This window comes from Ambystoma mexicanum, chromosome 3q (assembly GCF_040938575.1).
Source record: "Ambystoma mexicanum isolate Mex_15411 chromosome 3q, UKY_AmexF1_1, whole genome shotgun sequence".
Classification (NCBI taxonomy): domain Eukaryota; kingdom Metazoa; phylum Chordata; class Amphibia; order Caudata; family Ambystomatidae; genus Ambystoma; species Ambystoma mexicanum.
Genome location: NC_090926.1, coordinates 252,964,219 through 252,987,279, shown reverse-complemented (window position 1 = coordinate 252,987,279; position 23,061 = coordinate 252,964,219). Strand labels below are relative to the sequence as shown.

General features: G+C 47.8%; 1 protein-coding gene across 4 annotated transcripts in view; it reads right to left on the bottom strand.

The window, feature by feature from the left end:
* BAZ2A (bromodomain adjacent to zinc finger domain 2A) overlaps positions 1-23,061 on the bottom strand; it is a 2,136,751-nt gene that overhangs the window by 1,275,307 nt on the left and 838,383 nt on the right. For all 4 annotated transcript variants that reach the window (XM_069653682.1, XM_069653683.1, XM_069653685.1 and 1 more), the window contains one exon: positions 14,521-14,582. In XM_069653682.1, the coding sequence (XP_069509783.1) occupies positions 14,521-14,582 (62 nt within the window). The remainder of the gene's footprint in view (positions 1-14,520; positions 14,583-23,061) is intronic.

Below are 23,061 nucleotides of genomic sequence, written 5' to 3'. Positions count from 1 at the left end.
TTGGCCACGGAGGACCACATACGAAAAGAGAACTTAGCCAGGGCACAGAAGGAGTGGATTGCCCTGAGAGCAAGGCTGCCGGAGGCAAATATCTTCTTTCCCCAGGCATCAAGTCACTTACTTTCTCTGTCATGTGGTAGAGCTGGATAGGTGGACTTCTTCAAATTAGCAGTCATGGCCTGTACCACTATGTTTTCTAGGGAGGCATGGATGAGTCGGAGTGTGCAGGGTGATGTTAGGCAGAAACCTGTGGAGTTCCCTCTGGGACCACTCCAAAAGATTTAAGACTACAGGTGTTTGGCAGTAAACCCACTTGGTAGCACTCTGTACCACAGATTCACTTGGTAGCTGGGGCTGAGCAGTCAGACTTCCCTCAAGAAGAGTTAGGCAGTATACAGAGTATTCACAATAGGTCAAAAGAACACAGTAGAACAAGCAAACACTGACCAGAGATTGGTGTAAAAGAGAGATAATTATTTATTTAAAACCACATCTAATAAAACACACAGGCACTAATGTTAAGCAGTTCAAAAACACGGTCACTAAAAGATATACACTCCCTTAAAAGAATAGACAACTCTTAAGTAAAGCCCCACTTATTTTCAGACAGTGGTGAGCGCTTAACGCAGATGGCACTCTAATAATTTGGTTTAAAAGGGAGAGAAAGGCAGACTATAAATTGAAACAGATCCCAACACTTTCACAAGAACACAGCAAGAGAGGAAGGCAGAATCAAACCGTGAAGTTAGAGTTCAGAAAGCCGGATCCACTTTAAGAGGATCCAAACTAAATGTGTCCAAGGTCACACTGTTGAAAAGTGCACAAAAGTCTCGAAAAGGTTCAGAAAGAGTTGGACCAAAAGAAAGGGACCAGTTAGATGGTCAAGGCGGCCAGCCCAATCCAGAAGGTTAAGGGATTATTATTACCTTGTAGCAAACTTTAGAAAGGGAGGCCTGGCGTACACGGTACCTTAAAGTGGTGAGAATACTCCAGCGGGGGCAGTTGTTCCTGGCAGCGGATGCAAGTCGGTGCTTCGTCCGGGGGAAGAGAGGATCTCGTCAGGGAGGACGACAGGAGTCCGTTGCACTGCCAGGGAAGAAACCAGCCGCGGAGTTCACAGTTAAAAGGAGCGGTCCTTTTATTCGCGGTCCAGTGGTAAGTGGCTATCCGGTTCCCGGGGTGCTTGGCACGGGCAATTCGACCACAGAACGTCCTGGGGTGCGAGGAAAAGAAGGTAAACTGATTGTGCCCACCAGTCAGGGGAAGAAGACTCTCCAGCCGGGAGATCTTCTCTGTTGTCGGGAAGTGGCGAGTCGGTTCCGCAGGGCTCCACCGGTGGTGTCGTCATAGCAGGTCGGCTCAGCTTCTACCTCGTCGGATTCTCAGGTCCTGTGGCGACTTCTAAAGTTCCAGTCCCAAAAGCCGTGCTTTTATGCAGCACACCCCCATTCACTCAGCCTAGCTGTTAAACATGCTAAGTGGTGAGCCGGCCGGCTCACCACTTGGGCCAATCACACCAGAGTGCGACTTGAGTTACCAAGGTAACTCAGTCCAGGGTCCCTAAACCCCCTCCCACACCCCCTGTGGTACCCAGAGTGGCACCACTTTTGGAGGCTTCTGTGGAGAAGCCCGCCAAAAAGTGGAACAAAGGGCTCGACTTGGGTTGGAGTCACAGAAGAGAACACAAAGGCCATTTTAGAATCGAGTTCTGGCAAAAAATACCAACCGGCGAATTAATATTAAATAAATTAACCGGCAGTATGTTCGAGGCTATGAGAATTAAATAATTAAAGTTGGTAGCCTCGAACAATGGGAAAATCCCATAGAGATATATTCGCGGTCGAATATAAAATGTAGTATCCACTGCCACCAGCCAAAACTCGATCGGGGGGGGACGGAGACGTGCCTCCTCGACTAACAGACCCCGGGGCAAATCGAATTGCCCCGACCAGTACGTCCACCGAATGATGGTTTGTACTGGTTTCTGTTCATACTTTGGGACTAGTAAAGCCAATGGTGACTTTACATACCCTGGGAGACAGTAGTCAGTCCCAGGGTATGGAGTCTGTGGTGGGGTGTCACTATGACACCCCTGTGTCACTGCACGGGGGGTGCTGTGTAACACACATAGTAAAAACACATGAGACCCTATTGAGTAAAGGACCCCACAGCCCATAAAACACATTAACAGTCAAAGGAACACCACAAATCATGTCCAAGAGTGGGAGAAAAAGAGTCTCACCCTTGGCAGGAGAAAAAACAAACTCCAGAAATCCAGCAAAGCTGCTGGGGGACTCACTAGGTTAGGAAATTCAGCCTAAAAAGAGAATTCTCCCTAACAGATGTTTCTTAGTAAACTCTGTGCCGACGGCAGGTGCAGAGGCGGGCCTTTCCCACACCTCTTGCACTGGAGCATCTACCGCTATGTTGAATGGTAAAAAAGTCTCCCTCTTGGGTCCTTCATCCAGGATGGCCATAAATTCCGACTGGATTTTTGGTCTGGACAGGGCAAATAACTCCAGGGTATCAGCTTCTCTGGAAAGATGCCAGAGGTTTACCTGAGTGGGGGCTGGGAGCATGTCGAGCTGTCATGATTGCTAACCTTGGGCTCCCATACAAACCCCTCAAACCTTAAGCACAAGCGCACACAGGGGCAGGTGGGGAAATCAGATAGGGGCCGTGTGGGTGAAAGCCTGGCAGTTAAAATATTCACATCAGTTAATTAGTACTGACACTCCCATTTCATAGGAAGTTGCACACCTTGTTTCCTGTTCACATCCTGCCACTCCAATATGAGCATTTTGTGTCATTCTGAAGCAATCAGTGCATTCTAGTCATTGGGCTTGGCTGCCTTTAAAAGCCACGCCGAGATCAGCCCGTGCTTCGTGTGCTTTCTGTAGCTTGCAGCACACACGTACCGTCGCCTGGACTACAGTCTTCAGATCCGGATTCAGTTTCTTCCCCGCGATCAAAGTCAGCGCTCTCCTCATCGGCTCCGATCCTGGAACGAGAAGAAGAGAGACAGGCGGTCAGTTTAGCAGTGAGTTTTAGTACGCCTGTAAATCCCCGCTCCCATGCACTTAAGAACAGAATTGCAAAACTTACCTTCCGCATCGCTTGGAGCAGGAACCAGCTTTTCCATCATTTTTCGCACAATTCCACCCGACTCCGGGAACCCTGTAAGGAAAGAGAAAAGCATTTAGAACTCTTCCGATCGCCATCTCCGCGCACAGCTATCGCTACAGTCCAGTGCAGTAACTGGGCATTCGAGTCAGCAAGCGCTATGGCGGAACATAGATATTGCACTGAATAACCCCAGTGCGGTAACTGGATAGTCACGGACTTGGTGGCTCTACAAATCTAGCAACAGTGGTGTGACAAAACCAATTGAACTTACCTGAACTTCTCTGAAACTTACCTGAACTAACAATCCAGTGCAGCAACAGGGCAACTACAAACTCTGAACACAAACCGCTTACTGCTGGACTCAGTTCTCAAGAACAGCAACACCCGAGGCATCTCTCCCAGAATAGCGCCCTTGCATGAGCTGGATGGAGTGCGCACCAAAATAATCCCACAGGTGAGACACGCTCTATATTAAATTAGGCATCTAAGTGGGGGTCAGGGAAGGAGGAGGGTTAGACAACCCCTTTAAAACAATACTAACCATTTATTCTTTTGGCAGGTCTAACTTCCCATTAACCAACGGGTGATGTAGACCAGAGAAGGGATCGAAGGACTCCACTGCTCCTGCAGAGACACAGGTAAGCGTGACACCAGCTCAGGGGGAGGTTTCGAAACCACTGACCTCCTGAAGATCTGTGGACAAGTCTTGTATGTCCTCTCCTTTCCCATAACATTCCTACAGGTAGTCCCTCTTCTCTGGAGCTCAATGGTTGAAAACTAAAGGGCATTAGCATGGCTTCCTCGTCATATATTTGGGTAATTCTTCACATGAATGACCTCATTGGAAGATGGGCATGCACCAGAGGAGCTCAGGAGCCCTCTATGCTGATCAGCGCAGTGGCCTTGACACCAGAAGGCATCACCCGTCCGTGTCAGGAGACATTGCTTTTGGGATCCAGACCCAAGCCAGTAGGCGTGAGTGTTGTGCCTGTGGTCACCCTGCAGGTTTGGGGCAATGAGGTGGGTCCCGGTGATGCAAGTGGCGCAGCCAAAATCCAGCATCTTCAAGTGGACATTTTCCCATTCCTCCAGGGTGGAGCATTGGGTGGGAAACAGTACCTTTGGCACCACTTTCAGGGAGTCTCTGGAACAATGCCTCCTCCTCTTTGAGGATGAGGAAGATTAAAGTTATGAAAAACCGCGGGGAAGCAAGATCGCTTTTGGTGCTGCTTCTTGTTCTTTGTGGCGAAGTGTCTGTTAGGTAAGATTGTATGCAATACCCTTTGGGTGCACTACAATAACCCTGACCTCCTGGCAATAGGGACCCAACCTTTGGTATAAGTTTGAACTACACAGGTTGGTAGTGTGACTCAGCAGCCAGGCTCATCTCAAGAGGGGACAATGTGAGCAGTAATGTTGTGACAGAGTTTCATAGTAACAGTTATTCAAATAAACACTTACACTCAAGGTTTCTTGATAAAACAATTTATTTCACAGTCAGTTGTATAAGCATTCTTCAGAAGGGTGCGAAATATATAACGCTTATAATACACTTCAAAACACACTCTTAGTTTCTCTAAATCAGATGATGCCCATTGGGAGCGGCACACAGACACTTCCTACACCCTCAGATGAATTAAATAGCTAGGACACTGTGGACATCGATTTATCACTGGTACATTTAGAGCAATACTGGGTTTGGTGTAAAAGATAAAATAGAGCAATAAAACAAAGGTTAACAAATAATTCACAAGCAGGTAAGTACTTTTAAATCCTTCCAATGCAGAGTAAATTAACCCTTTCCTGGGCGAAAGGCAAAGCACAAAGTCAGAGGTAAAGGAGTCTCTAAGGGAGCCAGGACAGCCAATTTTAATTGCACAATGTCTAGGGGAGCTGAGATCTTCTTTGCAGGTAGGTAAAAAGTCTTGCACCATGTTTTTAGAAAGGTTTGTAGAAAATAGAACACTTGAAGGGCCACAAGCTGGGAGGCTTGTGAGGGGCAACGCTTTAGCAGCTCTGCAAGGTAACCAAGACAGGTCTCAACTGAGAGCAAGTAAGGCTACAAAACAAGAGGTAGGTTCTCTTAGACTTTACGTTACTTCTGGTTAAACAAAATGGTTCCAGCTGGCTTCTGTTCCTGTACAGCTCTGCAGATCCTGTTGTTCTTGAGTCTCAGTCGTGGGGACAAGAGGGAGGCCGTCTGGGGACTCCTGCTCTGCAATGGAAATGTCAGCAGCAGCAATGGGCAAACTTCAATTCAGCAGTCCTTCGTGTTTCAGCTCCTCGCATCTGACAGCAAATAGCAACACCGCGGTTCTCGGATACCACTTCAGACTTTCCTTGCTTCTGGGGTCCGGCACTCTGTTGAGGTGGCTCAGGCTTGCCCAGTCCTACATCAGGGAAGTCCAGAGGATCTTCCTAGCACTCTGGTCCGACTTAAAAGCAACGCACAATCTGGTGTTCCTCTCCCTGGCACTTCCGTTCCAGCAGCAGCATTGGTGGAAATACAGCCAGCTCCCAGAGGATGTCCAGACAGGCTTACTTTGGAGTTGATTGGTCCCACCAACTCAAAAAGGGAGAAGTCGTCCTTGCAGGGCTTCTCTAGTCGAGGCGAATTCGGAGCTTCAGCACAGCAGCAGGGCTTCACCGGGCAAACCAACGGTCCAGGAGTTGCAGCAGGCGTCTCTTCCAAGTTCCTCTTCGGATTCCTTCGTCCAGTGGTCGACTGACTTCCAAGCCAAAAAGCCTAGCCCTTTATGCAGGTTTCTCCCATTCATTCCAGCCTAGCTGTCAATCACACAGCATGGCGGATGTCCTTGCCGGACAGCGGGCCAGCCAATCACCTTTGGGTGCATTCCTGTAACCAAGGGGATTAAGCAGAGGGAGTTTTGGGCACCTCTTCCTGTCCCTGCCTTACATACTGGAGCCAGAGGCAGGATTCACTTGTGTATCCTGCCAAAGACAAAATGAACAAAGAGAACAAATCTGGTTTGGCGCGCAGAATAAATCTCAATAAGGACCTTTCCAACATGAAATGCTGAAAAAAGAAGACCGGGCAATTTTGACGAAATGGGCACTCATATGTGCCTTACTGTGACTGTGAACGCAGTCCGTGGTAAAAACACACAATGGTAGTAAAAAGTAAACCACTGCCACCAGCCATTACTTGTAGAAAGGGTAACAAAAATGTTACATGAGAAACTAGACAAAAGGGATACCAAGTAACCCCTCCGGTACCCTGTGGTAAGGTAGTGTGTGCTGGGCCTACAAAGTTACAAAATGTAAGTAAAGTCAATTTCACTTCACTGCTCTTGGAAACAGTTTCATCAAGAGAAGGTATTGAAACCTTTGGGAAATCTAAGAGACTTCTCTGTGCCACTGCACTGAAGGTGCTGTGTGTCACAATGTAAAGATGATGCCTATGGAGTTTGGCAGACTCCAAAGTCAAAAGAAACAGAATAAATCACAATAAAAATACAGGAGAGATAAAAAGTCCTTAAGTCCAGCAAAAAGAGCTTGGGGTCTCTACGGTAGAAGGGAATTAGCACATTTGAGAATTCTCCCTAACAGTGTCTTCGGAGAGGTGCTCTACGACAGACTGCGCACGCCTTCACCCAACTCCTTGTGGAGATAGGTGAAGGAATTCGTTGCTTTTTTCCAGAGCGCACTGGGGTGCATGGATTGGTACAACTTGCAATTGTTGATGTTGTGAATCTCCCCCCTCCCAAGCAGTATAATCATACTATGGGGCTCTGAAACAGACATCTTCAATCCATGCAAGTTTTTAAACCAAGGTCCTTACCACGGTTGGACATTATTTGTCGAAACGAAACAGCTTGTTCTTGAAGCAATAAAGTGCATTGGAACTGAGGTCACAAGGGCCTTGATATATAATAGCCCCAACATCCTGTTCGACGCATAGAGGCCTCAGGCAGATCAGACAGGCAGCTGTGCTGCACTCCCTGGTGGCAGGAAAGCTTCTGAAGATCAGCTGCGCTGCAGATAGGATTAGCATAGATGAGGAACCAGCGGTAGTAAGGAATCCGTTAGAATGGCAACGACTGCAGTGAAGTAGCAGCTCTATCCACAGACCATCACAAAGTAATAAACAATACGAATTTCATTAGTAATGCATTTATCTTCCAGATCAGACCTTCGACCTGGCCCTTAGTCATGCATTCAGTTCCACCTGGCTCTTAGTCATGCATTCATGTTATCCGCCACTGGCAAGACAGACGATAAAAACAGTGAGAGTGGCTAAGAGTGGCAGCCTTTATCCACATTTACCAGGGGGAGCGGTTAGCAAAATATGCTGTAATTGGGAGAGGCATTGAGGTGTGCGTCTGAAAAGCAGGTCATCCTAATAGATCAGGAAAGGACAGAGGGATTACCTAGAACTTGCATTTCAAGGAGCTCAAACTGTCAACAAAATTAAAGTGTAGGCTCTGCAAACAAGAAATGCAGTATTTTATTACATAGGACACTTCGAAGCATTTTCTTTTTATTCAAGGGCTGCTTGACCACAGTATCTTTTAACAGTCACATATTGTACAGATATCACAGTGACAAAATAGAACAGTAAAATTGATTCCAGAAGCCATCTAGAGGCACGTCTGCAAACATCTCAGTGACAGACTACAAAGAAAGTCATGATTGGGCGATACCCATCATTCAGGCATGGTTGGCCACACAGACTATGCCTGAATGATGATAAAACCGAAATCCTACTCCTCTATCCACTGCCAACTTAAAAAACTTAGCCCCAACTACTCAGCATTTAACATTGATGGCAATATAATCACAGTTTCCAAAACAGTATAAACATTAGGCTTTCACCTCGACTCAGCCCTAACACTAAAGAAACAAGTTAACTCCCTTGCATCCTCTACAGCCTACACGTGCAAGCTTATTAGGGCAAGTAGAGCTTTCCTCACTCAAGCCAGCTGTATCATCATTGCCAATGCCCTAATACTCTCCAAACTTGACTATTATAATGCTCTGTATATGGGAGCTAACAAATACAGCATTGACAAAATTCAAACATTGCAAAACAACACCCTTAGAACTGCCCTCAACGTACCCTCTAAAGAACACATTTTTAACACTAGAAGAAAACAAAAATGGCTCAAAATCAGCGACAGAATTTCACCTAAGACAGCATCACTCCCCTTCAAATGTCTTAATAATGCAGCACCCCCTACCTGGCAGCTAGAATTGCAAGAAAAACGTCCACTCGCCCCACCAGAACCGCCAACTCCTACTGCCTTCAGATACCCAAATTTAGACTAAAAAACACAGGCGGCAGCAGCTTCCCAGTTGAGGCAGCCCAATACTGGAATGCTCTCCCACTTGACATCAGAACAGACCAGTCCTACTATAGCTTCAGACGGAATGTTCTCGCATGGCTACATTCCAATGACCCCCAAGATTAACCATGTACTATCCTTCCCTATTAACCCAACTATACATAAGTATATCTTCAACTGCTTTTTCATGTGATATGATGTATATTTCTATATTATGACTGTAACTAAGTTTTTAAGCAATCTTGCTTTCTTGTTCTCTGTTGCGCCCTGTTACCTTTGGGTTTGTCGCGACATACAAAATCAATAAACAAACAAGCAAAGAAGGACACAAAAGAACAAGTTACTTACCCATGGTAAAGCTCCTTCAACTGGAGTTCCTCCCACTTATTCCTTATCTTTTGATAGCTTTGCTGCTTCGGAAAATACATTTCTGCAGGGGGCACTGTGCGTCAATATCTGTCAACTCGATGTCTCTTGGAGGCCTCCGTCTCGATGTCAACAAAGATATATGTAGCACGCGCAGCGCCCGTTGGCTACAGTTCTGTTTTTACGAGTGAAGGATTTATCTTATACCTGACGGTTACTACTCCTGAGAGAGCACAAACTGTAATCGCAAGAGAAATTCTACTATGGGGTAGGTTGAGAGGGGCGATGAGGAATACGTGGGAGGAACATCCAGTCGAAAGAACTTTACCAGGGCTAAGTAACTTGTTTTTCAAATCGATTGTGTCATCCCCCGTATTCCTTATCTTTTGATTCACTCCCAAAGCAGTTTACAGTTTTTTGAGGAGGGAGTCAGAACTTTATATAACAATTGAATAGTTTTCATGGGTGTGCATGTGCACGGAATGCAACACTGCTCTGCCAAATACAGTTTCCTGACCTGAGGAACAGTCTAAACTATAATGTTTAATGAAGGTATGCACAGACAACCATGTGGCAGCCGCACAGATTTCCATCATTGGTACTCCCCTCTGTAAAGCAGAGGAAGTTGCCATGCCTCTGGTCGAATGAGCCCGTAGGCCTTCTGGAGGAGCTTTTCCCGCCAGTTTGTAGCATTCTGATATTGCCAATATAATCCATATGGATAATGTCTGTTTGGTGATAGCCATACCCAATTTGTGACCTGAATAGCCCACGAATAATATGTCATCCTGTCTTAACTTTGTCATTCTAGATATATAAAAGCTCAGTGCATGTTTAGTGTCAAGCCTGTGAAGACTCTCCTCTTCCTTCCCAGGATGTGGAGGAGGGTAAAATGATGGTAAAGTTATCTTTTGTGAGAGATGAAACTCAGACAATTTTGGGTAGAAATGTGGGTTTTACCTTCAGCACCACTTTATCTTTGTAAAGGAAAAGATAAGGAGGCTTGCAGGATAAAGCCTGAAACTCACTCACCCTACTGGCAGGTGTAATCGCTACTAAAAAGATGGTTTTTAGTGTTAGCAGCTTCAAAGGACATGAGTGTAAAGGCTCAAAAGGAGCACTCATCATAAACTTCAACACTACATTGAGATCCCAGACTGACACTTGAAAAGGGATTGGAGGGAAAACATTTGTCAGTCCTTTTAAAAAAGGAATTATTAGGAGGTATGCGATTAAAAATACAAAGCGTCGCCAGATATCCATTGATGGTACCAATCTGGAGCCCCAGATTAGCTAGATGTAACAAAAAGGGTTACACCATCGGGGTATTACATGTAAATGGGTCAACATTCTTATCTCTACACAAGCTGCAGAACTTATTGCAATGGCACAAAGATTTAGATGCTGGCCTTCTGGCCGGAAGCAAAATCTCCATTACGTCGCCCGGGAAGCCCCAACCTTGTATCTCAGCCTCTCAGAAACCATGTGTGAAGGCGGAGCACCTTGGTACCTGGATGAAGAAACCGATCCCCCCCCCCCCCCACCTCTTGCGCAAGAAGGTCCTCTCTTTGGGGAAGACGTATCGGAGGGCAGATGCACATGCCCAGAAGGTCTGGGTACCATGTCCTCCTGGCCAAATCCAGAGCCACTAGGATCCTGGATTTCCTGAACTTTCTCAACCTCCTGATTACGTGAGGAATGACAGGGACTGGAGGAAATGCGTACAGGAGTGGAAATTCCAAGTCCACCACAAACGCGTCTCCCAGAGCTCCTCTTGGGGGAAATTCCCTTGAGCAGTACAGCTCGCACTTCCAGTTGTCACTGGTCGCAAACCGATCCACTCTAGGGGTTCCCCAAAGGGCGAATATCTCTTGAAGGACTTCCTCAGCTAGTTCCCACTCGTGGGAGACGGCTCTGCCTGCTCAGAGCATCTGCCGCCGTGTTTCAATCTCTAGCTAGGTGAACTGCTGACAGAGATTACTTCTTGGATTGCCCAAAACCAGAGCTGCATTGCCACTCTGCACAGTGCTAGTGACCCTACACCACCTCTCTTGTTGAGGTGGTACATGACCACTGTGTTGTCCGTCATTATCAGGACATTCTTTTCCCGTACAGATGGCAGAAAGTCCTTCAGCTCTTGTCTGATTGCCCTGAGCTCCAAAAGGGTAATATGTAGTTTGGACTCCGATAGAGACCAACGACCACTGATTGTCAGATCGTTGGTGCGGACTCCCCACCCCGTGAGTGAGGCGTCCGGCACTACCGTCATCTCCGGCCATGGTTGCCAAAAAGGTTCTCCTTTCTAGATGTTCTCACGACAGGCCCACCAGCGAAGGTCCCGTGAGACTGCTTAGGATTTGTAGAAGGGTCTGACATCTTTCCTGAGAATTGGCACCACTGAGTCCTGAGAGCCCATTAGAAAGGTCTCATTCTCAGGCGAGCCTCTGGCACCAGAAAAATGCAGGATACCATGAGACCGAGCAACCTCAGAAAATCGAAGGCCGTTGGAATTTGGAATTTGGTCACCATCTGCAGAATGTCTTGAGCCCTCACCTTTGGTGGCAAGGCTTTTCCGAGGGATGCATCCAGGACTGATCCGATGAATTGGAGCCTTTGAGATGGTGGTATGTCGGACTTCTTGAAGTTGAGGGAGAAGCCCAGTCTGTGAAGTGAGCGACTGGTATAGCTCAGATGTTCCAAGGCCTGTTCTGAGGAACAGGCCCTGATCAGCCAAATCATCTAGGTAGGGGTAAAGGTGAATTCCCCCGCTCCTGAGACTTGCTGCCACAATTGCCATCAGTTTGGTGAACAACCTTGTGCGGAGGTCAGATAAAATGGCAGAACTCGAAAATGATAATGAGAACTACCAACGGCGAACCTCAGGTACTGTCTGTGCTTGTGATGGATCTACACATGACACTAAGCATCCTGAAGGTCCAATGATACCATCCAATCCTGAAGCTGGAGAGCCTGAAGGATGTAACAGGGTTACCATCTTGAACTTGGCCTTGCTGAGGAACTTGTTCAAGTCTCTTAAATCCAAGATGGGTCTCAATCCTCTGTCCTTCTTGGGGATTAAAAGGTATGGGGAATACCAACCCTTATTCCTCAACACTACAGATACTAGTTTTATAGCACCTTTCTCTAGCAGGGTTAGTATCTCCTGCAAAAGGAGGGGATCTGGAACTTTGAAAGAGCTGTTCCCCGGTGGGTAACTCTGAAGCTTTGTTTTAGAAAGGGAAAGCAGTAACCCTGGGCAACTGTTTCCAATGCCCAAACATCTGAAGTAATAGCGTGTCATTCTGTCAGATGCTGCGACAGTCTGCCTCCCACTACAGTCTTGGGGACCAAGTCCTCATCAAGGTTTTGGGGCAGCTGACACAGTGGCTGATGGTAAGGTAGCTGCTGCTGCTGTGGTCTTTGTACTTCTTCCCCGTCCACCACGGGGGAATCTTCTTTGGCCTCTTTGAGCTGGCTGTCCTATGCCCCTTCCAAATGTGTAGTACTGACGAAAGGACCTAATCCTCCAGGGTGTATTCGTGGGGTGGTTTGGAGGTTGTCTGATTGCAGCACCAAGTGATTTTGCTGCTGCCTTAGACGTTTTAGCTTCTCCAAACTTTCATCAGCCTTGCTTCCGAATAAATGAGTGCCGTCAAAGGGCATGTTGAGAAGTCTTGATTGTATGTCTGGGGCAAATCCTGACTTTCTCAACCAGGCAAATCTGCACGTAACTGTACTCTCCACCATAGCGCTGTTGATACTGTCAGCAGAGTCGAGACCAGTCTAGAGGGATTTGCACATCGCATCTTTCCCATCCTGGTCTCGCTATTCCCCTTAGGGGCTATGGTCAGCCGTCATGGATAAGGACTCCCAAAGGGTTTTAGTAAAACCTTGCCAACATGCATGTTTCAGGGCCATACTACCAGCCAAAAAAACTTTTTGGGGCAAGGCGTTGCACTGCTTATCATCCCTATCTGGAGGGATGAAAAGGTAGGGATTTTGTCTCTTTGAGGTGGCAGCTTGAACCAGCAGGCTCTCTGGTGTTGGGTGTTTTGACAAATAAAGTGGATCAGAACTTGAAACCCTATATTTTCGAAGTCAGCTTGAGGCGCCTCCCAGTTGGTAGCCACACACATTTGCAATGCTGCATGGAATGGCACAATTGGGTCCTCTTGGGGTTCCCTGTCCAAAATGTCGGTTAAGTCCTGTTCAAAGACTGGAGTCGGTCTAGGCCAACCCATATATTCCATTACTCGTGACACCAATTGTCTACAAGTAACCTCTGCATGGTCCCCAGGGACTGCCCTGCCGAATTCTACATCAGGTGCGGTGTCCAACCCACTGGCATCATGTAGGCATTCTTGTAAAATTATTTATTCTAGAATCCTCTGAAATTAATGCCTCAGGCACTGATGGCGTTCCATACTGTAGACCAAAAGGTCTAGATTCATCTAAAGAATCCTCTGCATCCTGATAAATAGAGGAGAGAGACTTGAAATATTCAGTCCTGGGCAAAGGAGCATATATTTTCTCTATTATAGTCGATGGCGTCATAATGTTTGTGGCCAAAGGAGCCGAAATCGTTGAGGCGGTCGATGGCTTCGATGGCTGTGTCGACGGCTTTGACACCTGTGGCGTCGAGGAGCTTGACGCGTAGATGGCTTCTCATAAGTTGTCGGCGCCAATGGCGTCGATGACGCACCTTTCGATCCTGATGGTGTCGATAGAGTTTTTCAGCTTCAATGACTCAAGGGATCCTTCGATCGATTTCGAGGAGTTTTGCCCGCCGGGTCTGATGACGCACAGCTTTTATGCTTATGAGGTCTTTTGAACGGAGCATGGCTTTTGGGTGTAGTCATGGGGGACAAGGCCGTGTTCGCGAACACCTTTAACATCTTCAATCTAAACTCTTCCCGCTGAGCCGGTGAGGCAAAATTTAGTGGGGCAAACAACCTGTTCCGGTGAGGAACTGGAAGACAAGGAAGATGGCGATCTATGGTGCCATTTCTTTCCATGTCTAGACAATGACGAGTGGTGGGAACCACTAAGTGATCGGGATCGTTTGTTCTTCTTGCAGCGAGGAGAAACAGTTCGACTAGTCCAAAGTTTTGTTTTTTCAACAGAGTAAGTGATTTATGGATCCTACCTCCCGCAGGCTTCGCCCTACGCGCTCTCAGTGCTTTCGACATCATGACAGGCAGTCCTCACGCTCCGATGAAGGATCAGTGGATCCCAGACACCATTGGCATATCCTATGTGGGTCCGTAATTGACATCTTCGCACCGCAGTCACAGCATTTCTTGAATCCCGACTTGGGAGTGGAAGACGCTGATGACAAAGCCAATCTCGCGAATTCACTCGAAGATTTTATGATTTTTACTCTAAGCAATTACTCTAAAACTTTCCTCACAAGGAACGAAGCGTACCGTATCCGAAGACTAAGTGCAGAAAAACAAACTGAAGCCAGCGGGCGATGTGTGTGCTACATATACCTTCGGTGACATCGACATGGAGATGGAGGCCTCCGAGGGACATCGATTCGACCGGCATCAACTCACAGCACCCCCTGCTGGATTTATTTTTCCAAAGCAGCAAAGCTGAATATTGGAAGTATCAAAAGATGAGGAATACGTGGGAGGACACAATCCATTCAAAAGGGCTACTCTACAAATCAAACACCAGGACATGCTATATTTGTGCACTACAAGGATTGCAACAATACCTTTCGACGCATTTTCTTCTTGATCTTCCGTAGCATCAATTTGTCTTCATTGCTTAGCTCATCTAAACAAATTGAGAAAGAAGGCACTTGTGAAAAGGAAAAGGGTTGTCTAACATCATTAGTGTCCCAAAAGCACTGGCATTACAGTGCTTCATGGTAGAAACGTCGGCCACTAAAGTCTGAGAATCCCAGATGTTTATGCAAGGACTTGTGCAAAAGACATATGATTTGCTGCATTTCTGTGGCTTGTATCTGCTTAGAATCAAATGCCATGTATTGTCCTCCATCTAGTGGTTGGCTCAGAGTATTACAGAAAAGTTACTCACCACAGTGACACTCTTACCTTTAGGTCCAGTCCCCTTTCCTCCATATTGTTGGGATGTCCCACAGAATGGAGGATGGGACCACAGCGTGTTGCTAAGCATTGCAGTGTAGTTGGTATTGACCAACAGGCTGTTGGTTATTCTTATTTGGTAGGATAATAGTATGTTCTTTGGCCATGCTCCTTGAGCAGCGAGTCCCTGGCAGTGAGACCCCCAGCAGCAACACATCTGTACTGGCGGTTGTCTGGTTGACTTCCCCTTAAGAGATTTAAACTTCTCCGGCAATGCAGAGCCCCTTCTACATCCTTTGATATAACTACTAGATTGTACAAATCACAAGCTACTTGAGACCACTGATGTGAGAGTCACTGATGGACTGTGAGCCTGTTTAGGCGCTCATGCAGAACAATGTAGATGCAGGATGTCATTTTAAAGACTGGAGGGGGGTGTCTGTACTCCTGCTCTCTATATGGTAGAGGAGAGGCACAGCGGACCCCAGCCAAGATTCTCTATTACAGTAGCTATGGACGAGCAATCAAGGCTTAAGCTATCGTGAAGGTGATGCAGGCTGGTTCTTAAGTACAGTGTAGTCCCCAAGTCCCCACAAAGGAATGTCCACACACTGTTAGTGAAAACACAGTCTTCATATAAATAAGATTCAAGCTATGTACACAATCACAACAACACACTCTGTGCTCAAGTTAATCTAATATGGTAAATATGACAATGCATTACTTACCGTAAAAGCATTTCTGATGGTTGTATCTGCTTAGATTCACATGCTGTGCATAGGTCCGACATCCAGTGGTCACTGCGGAGTATTGCATTTTGTTTTTCGTAGTCGAAAAGGGGACGTCGACAAGGCGTGTCTGTAACACTATCCCTATAGTGACGTGCGTTGTACCCACAATCCCTCACGCGTCGAGGTCCCTCTGTTTGTATTTTTCTGCCCTGAGGGAGCCTTATAGACGTGAGTGAGTACAGAAAAGAGAGATATAAAGGAAGTCTATGTTCCTTCCATCCGAGCGGGGAGGAAGGGTGGGCGCATGTGAATCTAAGCAGATACAACCATCAGAAATGCTTTTACGGTAAGTAATGCATTGTCTTCTGATGTTTGTTAATCTGCTTAGAATCACATGCTGTGCATAGACTAGCGAGCAGTACCCGGAGTTGGCGGTGGGTTATGAGAAGGAACAGTAGAGAAAAGATGTCTTAATACTGCCTGTCCCACCTGGGAGTCAGATCTAGAGTGTGCATCTAGACAGTAGTGTTTTGTAAAGGTGTGCACAGAACTCCAGGTAGCCGCTTTGCAGATGGACTCAAGGGGAACATTTGCAATGAATGCTATGGAAGCCCCAGTGCCTCGAGTGGAATGTGCTCTTGGCTTGAAGGGTAGTTCTCTCTTAGCAAGAGTGTAACAGAGAGTGATGCATTGAACAATCCATCTAGATATAGTGGATTTTGAGACCGCATCTCCTTCTCTTCCTGCTGCCACCGAGACAAAGAACTGATTAGTCTTTCTCAGTGGTCTGGTTCTTTCCATGTAGAACATGACAGCTCTGCGTACATCTAGTGTATGCAGACTTTTTTCTCCCGAGCTGGAAGGGTTTTGAAAGAACGTTGGTAGTTCTATAGTTTGGTTTACATGAAATTTCGAGATGAATTTAGGTGCAAACCTTGGGTGTGTGCGTAGAACCACTTTATTTTTGTGAACTGTTACAAAGGGGTCTAGTACAGAAAGAGCCTGTAGTTCACTTACTCTCCTAATGGAGGTGATAGCTATTAGGAAAGCAGTCTTAAGGGTGATATCTTTAAGAGTTGCCTTGTGCATGGGTTCGAAGGGAGGGCCCATGAGTCTGGAAAGTACCACATTTAAGTCCCATCCGGGAGCTGGGTTAGCTATCGGAGGGTGTATCCTTTTTACCCCCTCCATGAAGGCTTTGATAACTGGTATCTTCCACCACGACACTTTAAGTTGGGAAGTGGTGTATGCAGAAAGTGCCGCTAGGTGGACTTTAATGGAATTGAATACTAAACCTGAATCCAGTAAATGGGTCAAGTATAGAATAATGTCAGTAGGAGAGCAGTCAACTGGGTTGATGCTAGTACCTCTACACCAGATAACGAATCTTTTCCATTTGCTAGAATAGCAGTGTCGAGTATTAGGTTTTCTGGCTTCCCTGAGGATGTCCATACATCTCTGTGGGAGTTGTAAATGTCCAAATTCTATGATCTCAGGAGCCAGGCTGCTAAGTTCATGGTCTGAGGGCATGGATGCAGTGTCCTGCCCTTGTCTTGTGACAGCATGTTGTACGGGCAGGGAAGTTTCACTGGGGGAGATAGGGACATCTCCATCAAGTGAGCGAACCAAGGTTGCCGTGCCCACATTGGGGCCACTAGTATCATGGTAACCTGCTCCTGGTGCATCTTGTGCACCACTTTGTTGAGAAGGGGAGTCGGGGGAAAGGCGTAAACAAATTTCCCTGACCATTGAATCAACAGACCGTTCCCCTTGGACTGGTTCTGGGGGTACCTGGAGGCGTAACTTTGGCATTGTGAGTTCTCCAGGGTTGCGAACAGGTCTATTTCCGGGAATCCCCATTGCGTGAAGATGTCTAAGACGATGTCTTCGTGCAATTGCCATTCGTACTCTTCGGGCAGGGGGAAGTCTCTGCTGAGTTTGTCTGCTAGCAGATTGAGTTCCCCTGGTACATGTTGTGCTAGTAGGAACATGTTGTGTTTGAGAGCCCACTTCCATATATTCTGGGACAGCTTGGACAGTCCTGGAGAGTGAGTGCCCCCTTGCTTGTTGAGGTAGTACATGGCTGTGGTGCTGTCTGTGAGGACCATCACTGTCTTTCCTTGTAAGTGTTCCTGAAAGGCTTTCAGTGCTTTGAACACCGCTAGTAGTTCCAGCAGGTTTATATGCTTGGATGCTAAACTCGGAGTCCACACTCCGTGTGCCGTTTGATGGGATAGGTGAGCCCCCCATCCTGTAAGGGATGCGTCTGTGGTTAGAGTGGCTTCCACTGCGGGTGTGGCAAAAGTTTTCCCTAATAACAGGTTTTCTTTTGTCCACCACCGTAGCGAGAGAACCAAGGCCTGCGAGACCACCACTAGATCGTCCCATTGTCCGCTGGCCTGACACCACTGGCTGTAGAGCCACTCTTGCATTGGGCGCATGCGCAGGCGCGCGTGAGGTACCAAATAAATACATGACGCCATCATCCCTAGCAAGCGCATTGCTTTGCGTACCGTCACCTCTCGGCCTGCTACATAATGGGGAATTTGAAACAGCATGTTTTGGACCCTCTCGTTGGAGGGGAATACGAGGCCGTCCCTTGTTCGAATTAGAGCCCCTAGGAATTGTTTGGTTTGGCTGGGGTCTAAGCTGGACTTCTTTTTGTTGATGGAGAAGCCCAGTTGGGACAAAAGGTCTACGGTCTTTTGGGTATTGGAGAAGCATGTTTCGTAAGAATCCCCTGTTATGAGCCAGTCGTCGAGGTAAGGGTATACCGGGATGGATAATCTGCGCAGGTGGGCCGCTGCCACTGCCAGTACTTTCGTGAATACCCTTGGTGCAGATGCTATCCCGAAGGGTAGTACTCTGAACTGGTAGTGTTTGTCCTCTATTTTGAACCTGAGGTATTTTCTGTGCGATGGCAACATTAAAATATGAAAGTATGCATCTTTCATGTCCAGTGTTGTCATGTAATCCCCTTGTGATAACAGTGGGATTACCTCCTGTAAGGTCACCATACGAAACTTTTGGGGTTTGACAAATATGTTCGCTGGGCGCAGATCTAATACAGGGCGCATGGTTAAGTCCTTTTTGGGTACAAGGAAGTACACTGAATAAATACCTTCTGTTACCTGTGATAGGGGGACGGGCTCTATAGCTTCTTTCTTCAGTAGTTCTTCCACTTCTTGAAGAAGAATGGAGAGGTGTTGCGGTGTCATGCGCCGGTTCCGTGGGGGTTTGTACTTCGGGGAACCGTTGAACTCGATGCAGTATCCGTGGGCTATGGTGGATAATACCCAACGGTCTGACGTGATTCCCTCCCATGCTGAAAGGAACGATGTTAGCCGGCCCCCGACCGGTGATGCATGGGAGGGGACCCGAATTTTCGGGTCATTTGCTGGTATTGGGCGTGGAACCTCTGGGGCTGGAGCCACGACCTCTTCCTTTGCCACGGCGTTGGCCTCTTTGACTGAACTGGGTGTTACCCTGGTTGGTGGGCCAGTTGGAGCCAGAGTAATATTGTTGTTGTTGGTTCTGCTGCTGTCTTTGGCCACGAAAGGAGCGTTTATTACCATAGCCTCGCCTGTTAGGGGGCCTAGAAATTTGATCAAGAGTTTTGATGGTATCAAACTCTTTTTTAGCATGTTCTAGGGCCTCATCTACTGCTTTCCCAAACAGATGCGTCTGTTCAATGGGTTTATTTATGAGGGAGGCTTGGGTTTCGGGCTTAAAACCTGAATTGCGTAGCCAAACGTGGCGCTTGAGAAGTATTCCCTGAACTAGGGAGCGGCCAGCCGTCTCAGCGGCATCTAGGGAGTTTTTAACGATGCCCTGGTTTACCAGTGTGCCCTCTGATATTATAGCTAGCAGGCGAGAACGCAGAGGTTCAGGTGCTTCCTCTGCTTCGCTGCGCAGCTTGTTCCACTGTGCATCTGCGTAGCTAGCTAAAAGTGAGTTGTTATTAGCAATTCTAGTGGAGAAGGCGGCGGAGGTCGTGATTCTCTTCCCCAGTGCGTAGAGTTTTTTGCCTTCTTTGTCTGGAGGTGCTTCACTAGTGGATAGTGGCACCCCTGCTCTTTTTCTTGTGTTGGTAACCACAAGGGAGTCTGGAATAGAGTGTCCTCTGATGTATAAAGGGTCAGAGGATGAAGGGCTGAAGAGCTTTTCTATTCTAGGGTTGACCCCTCTTACTAGAGCTGGGTTAGTAAGGGAAGGAGAAATTCTTCTTTTAATAGAAGCCAGGAGAGGAATAGATTGGCTAACAGGGGCTTTTTCTTTGATGACTTTTTCTACAAAGTCGATGTCTGGAAGAGTTTCCCCTGTATCAATCTCAAAATGCGCTGCTGCCTTGCGCAATAGTGCATTGAGGGAAGGTTGGTCATCTATGGGAGAGGAGTTCCCGTGTGAATCCTTGAGAGGAGAAGGGAGAAAGGCATCAGGGTCTGAATGTACTGATGGGGATTGCCAAGGCTGCACTGACGGTGAATGCCAGGGCTGCGAGGTAGCTGTATCCTCTTCAAACCCTGTAGGAGTGGTGTAAGGATCTTCTTCGAAGCCCTCTTCCTCAAGTTCTACCTCTTCTTCTCCACCCAAACACTCCTCATCTTCTTGGAGGTATTGCTCCTCCTCAGTGAGGTCAACCAGCCTAGGAATCTTGACTCTAGGGTCATCCTGTGGCCATTCTCTTTGTCTTTTGTGAGTGGGTGGGTCTTGGTTTCCTAGAAACCTTTCCATTTTCTCCATGCAAGAATGGAGTCTTTCAAGGGTCTCATGGGGTACCCCTGAATAGTCTAGAGGGGGAAAATTAGTGTTTTCGCCTTCGAATCGTTTCGAACGCTCCCACAGCGTCGACGAGAGGTTCCCGTCTCCTTCTGAAAAGCCTTCAGGTAGTTCGGAAGCGTCCTTTGGAGAAAGGGGCAGTTCCTGGCTACTTTTGTGTTTTTTCGACGCGGTATTCGACGTTTGTTTCGTCGTCCGCGTACGTTCGTCTTCGGCGACAATTCTCGCTAGGCTCTCGGCCACGATTTTGTCCGTCGAGGGCTTTGGTGTCGACGTTGTGTGCGTTGCGCGTTGTACCTCGACGGTCGCTCTATGGAGCGTTGCGTCGGATGTTTTTGGGGTAGCGCCCGTGTTAGATGGAAGCCCAATCGCTGGTCGCGGCTGCGTTTGCGGGTGGGGCTTGTGACCTTTACGGTCTGCGGTAGACGCCGGAGTGCCCTGCGTCCCCTTCGGCGCTGATGGATCCTTCGTTCTCGACGAAGAAGAGCCGTGGGTAGTGTGTTTAGCCTTATGGGGTTTGTGTGCGTCCTTGTCGCCGGGGTGTTCATCCCCATAAGCAGGGCGTGAGCCGAGCCCGTCGGGGCCGGGGACGGACGACGAGGAGCGTGAGCGCTCCTTCTGGGGGTTCATGACTTCCGTAACGGACGTCGAGTTATCGCACTCCTCGTCACTTTCAGTAACAGCGGCAGCGGGTGAGGAAACTGACTTCGACATCGCGTAGTCTGCCCACCTCTTAACCCTACGTTCTTTAAGAGTCCTGGGTTTTAAGAGCTTGCAGGCTGCGCAGCTGTTCTCTATGTGATCGAGGGGTAAGCAACGATTACAGAGCTTGTGCTTATCTTTCCAAGTATATTTGCCCCTGCAGCGTGGGCAAAACTTAAATGGTGTCCTCTCCATAGCTGAGGCAATAATAGCTGGCGATAACAACCCCAAGGGAAAGAAAAGGGAGAAAGAAAGACATTCTCAAAGAGAAGAGACAAAGTTCTAACCCCCACTCTCCCTACTGTAAGTTGGCCGTCGAGGCCAGGCCACGTGTTCGGCAGCGCCGAAGGATCTCCTCCGCTCTTCCTCTCCGTCGAAAATAGTTCGGCGGAGAAACAGCTTCACAGCTAACGTCGAGGGGGAGGGATCGTTACCAGTATATTAAGTTATGACAAAAGGACCGAGGTCCGTGGTAAGTATAGCAATGTCTCTCTAGGAGCTCCGCGAAAGGCGACCAGAAACTGGGCGGAAAAAAACAATCTGAGGGACCTCGACGCGTGAGGGATTGTGGGTACAACGCACGTCACTATAGGGATAGTGTTACAGACACGCCTTGTCGACGTCCCCTTTTCGACTACGAAAAACAAAATGCAATACTCCGCAGTGACCACTGGATGTCGGACCTATGCACAGCATGTGATTCTAAGCAGATTAACAAACATCAGAAATACAGTTTCTATGTGGTACCACAATTACTCTTTGATTCCATTAAAATGCATCAACTGTACTCAGTTCAGATGTCATACAAATCAGTTAATAAAGTGAACCAACAATAGACATAGGAGGAACGCAGGTTGGTTAAAGTAATAGGCAGAATACTGGCCCGTTACCTAGACACAGATCTGTGTGAGGATCCTCCCCACCTGGGCAACCTGTAGATAAAGATATAATACAAGCCCAGTCCATATATTGTTTCTATGAATCTTATTTCCTTCTAAAATAGTTCTACCACACCAATGTACTTGGAATAGCAGAGTTCGACATTGGGTCGTTCACAGATCCTTCTTGAGCGGCTCCCTTTAAGGCAGGAGCCATGGATAGTCGAGATCCCTCGATGAAATGGTGAACAACAGTGTCAAGACAGCAGCTTTGGTCCTGGCGGTGCTTGTCAACGATCGGCCATGGATGTCCTGCGAAGAGGCGGCGTGCGGTGCACCTTGACCACCATAGTTTGTTGTCACAAAGAGTCACTGAAGAACTTTGGCCCAGCAAGGGCGTCCGGCGTCTCTGCGGTCTTTGGGTGGGAAACCCACCAGCGGATGCTCCTCGGCGGCCTTGACTTTCTCCGGCCGGACAAAGCAGTCGGCGCTGCTGGCGAGAGCATCCTCGAATTCAAAGTGTCTTAATCAATGGAGCGCTGCGGCTCCGGTCATCGGCGGCTCGGTGTCAAGCGGTTCCCGCTTCGGGGCAACACAGCTTCGACAGGCCTCCAGCGGTTATAGCAAACCTGCGAACCCTGGTCGATGACGGTTGACGGAATGTCCGGTGCTTCTCTTCGTTCTCCTCAGCGGTCGCCATCTCCGGTTGACAGTCTTTCAAAGGCTGGCTTCAAGGGCACTTCGGCGAAGGTTAGCGGTGCACAATGGTCCCTCATAGCTCGGGGAGAGGTCTCCTAGCCAGGTCCTCTCTCGGATCAGTCTCGACTTCACAGCGGCTTTCAGATTGCGGTCAGGATAACAGCAGTCAACCTTCTTCTTCGGGCTCAGCGGTCGAGATCAAGCATCAGTTTCGACTTCAGCTTCTGAATGATTTCTAGCAGTTAGAGGCCCCCAGATATACTGTTCTGTGGCTCATTCATTCTGCTGGGTCACACTTAGGCAACCCATCACTCAGAAGGGCATTCAGCAGGCAGGCAATCGGGCCCACAGTGCATTCAGGCCATTCTCCTCCCTCTCAGACACTCACAACAAGGAATGTGTATTGGGACAAGTACCC